This window comes from Bison bison, unplaced genomic scaffold (assembly GCF_000754665.1).
Source record: "Bison bison bison isolate TAMUID 2011002044 unplaced genomic scaffold, Bison_UMD1.0 scf7180017864440, whole genome shotgun sequence".
In the NCBI taxonomy this organism is placed as follows: Eukaryota; Metazoa; Chordata; class Mammalia; order Artiodactyla; family Bovidae; genus Bison; species Bison bison.
In genome coordinates, this window is record NW_011495002.1 from 2,570,657 (window position 1) to 2,572,147 (window position 1,491).

The 1,491-nt window shown below is 36.9% G+C and overlaps 1 protein-coding gene across 1 annotated transcript in view; it reads right to left on the reverse strand.

The window, feature by feature from the left end:
* Nucleotides 1–1,077: 1,077 nt before the first annotated feature.
* MARCH11 (membrane-associated ring finger (C3HC4) 11) overlaps nt 1,078–1,491 on the reverse strand; it is a gene marked incomplete at its 5' end in the record, with an annotated part of 116,088 nt that continues 115,674 nt past the window's right edge. Inside the window, one exon of the mRNA XM_010858809.1 lies at nt 1,078–1,400. Within this exon, the coding sequence (XP_010857111.1) occupies nt 1,078–1,400 (323 nt within the window). The remainder of the gene's footprint in view (nt 1,401–1,491) is intronic.

Below are 1,491 nucleotides of genomic sequence, written 5' to 3' on the forward strand. Positions count from 1 at the left end.
TTTATTGCACTTCATTTTTTTAATTGTGCCTTATGGACATTGCATGTTTTACAAATCAAAAGTTTAGGGCCACTCTGTGTGAAGCAAGTCCATTGGCACCATTTTTCCATTAATATTTTCTTACTTCATGTATCTGTGTCATATTTTGGTGATTCTTGAAATATTTCAGATTTCCCATTATTATACTTGTTATGGTGATCTGGGACCAGTGATCTTTGATATTATTATTATAGCTTGAAGGCTCAGATGATGGCTAGCACTATTTAGATTTTTAAAGTAAGTACATTTTTTTTTTTTTAAGAACTAATGTTATTGCACACTTAACATACTGCAGTACAGTGTAAACATCTTTTATATGCTCAGGAAACCAAAAAATTCGAGTGATTTGCTTTGTTGTGATATCAGCTTTATTGCAGTTCTGGAGGGGAACCTGTAGTATCTTTGAAGTATGTCTGTAAGACTATTTTTATTCCAATCATCTGTATCTTTTTATAAGCTCTCTGAGCTATTTCAGAAGTTAGAAAACAAGCCATAATTCCTAAGACTTGCATTCCTGGTGACAGCTTAATTGATCCCACACAAAAAAGTCACGCTTAGATTGACTACCAGCCGGACGCATGAGGAGGACCAGTGTGAGCATCGCAGAGGATGTTTTGCTTTGTCCTTGATGGGCACTTTGGAAATTTCCCACAGCATTCTAAATGCTTCCCCATTCATAGCATGCCTGAAAAATTACACATGGAGCAAAACGTTTGATAAAAATATATTTAAAACAAGCAAGAAAAAATAGTTTTGACCTTAAGTATAACTTTTATCATTCTTTTAACCAAGTAGAGTTAAATAATACATATAATGATTTCAAGTACCAACTTATAAAAGATGTGATAAATTAGAAAGCAAAGAACAGGAGGACTCTTTTTTCAGAAAAATGTATTTGCAATTCAAATGTTCATATAAAAAGCATAAATTTTAAAAAGTTCATAGATGTGTGTTTTTAGAAGTGCTATGGTTTTGCCATTCATTGCAATTACATTCCAAAATGTGCAGGGTGGTCCACACCGCACCTTCTCAGCTTTGTCACACTGAAGTCACTCTCATCACAACCTCCCCCGAGCTGTTATCTTCTGACAAATCTTCATGGGCCCTCATTCGATTGAACAGATGTAATAACACGTAGCCACACTGAAACCTTGGGGAGGTCAACTGGGTTGGGTGGACCAAGTTCCTGTTCCGCAGAGCCGTCAACGGCAACCATAAAGTCCTGCTTGTGGAAGACTCTCCCCGGCTACTTTCTTCGATGTCTGTGGCTTTGTCATAATTTAATACATCCCAGTGTAAGTTGACAGCTCGCCAGCGCTTAAACACTCTGTAAACTGCAGCTCCTTCATGGACAATGAGACCTGAAATTTGAGGGGTTGGGGAAAAGACTGGTCATCATCAAAAAGGTGAGAATGTTATTTTGTATCCAAGTAAGACATTAAGGAAATAGTC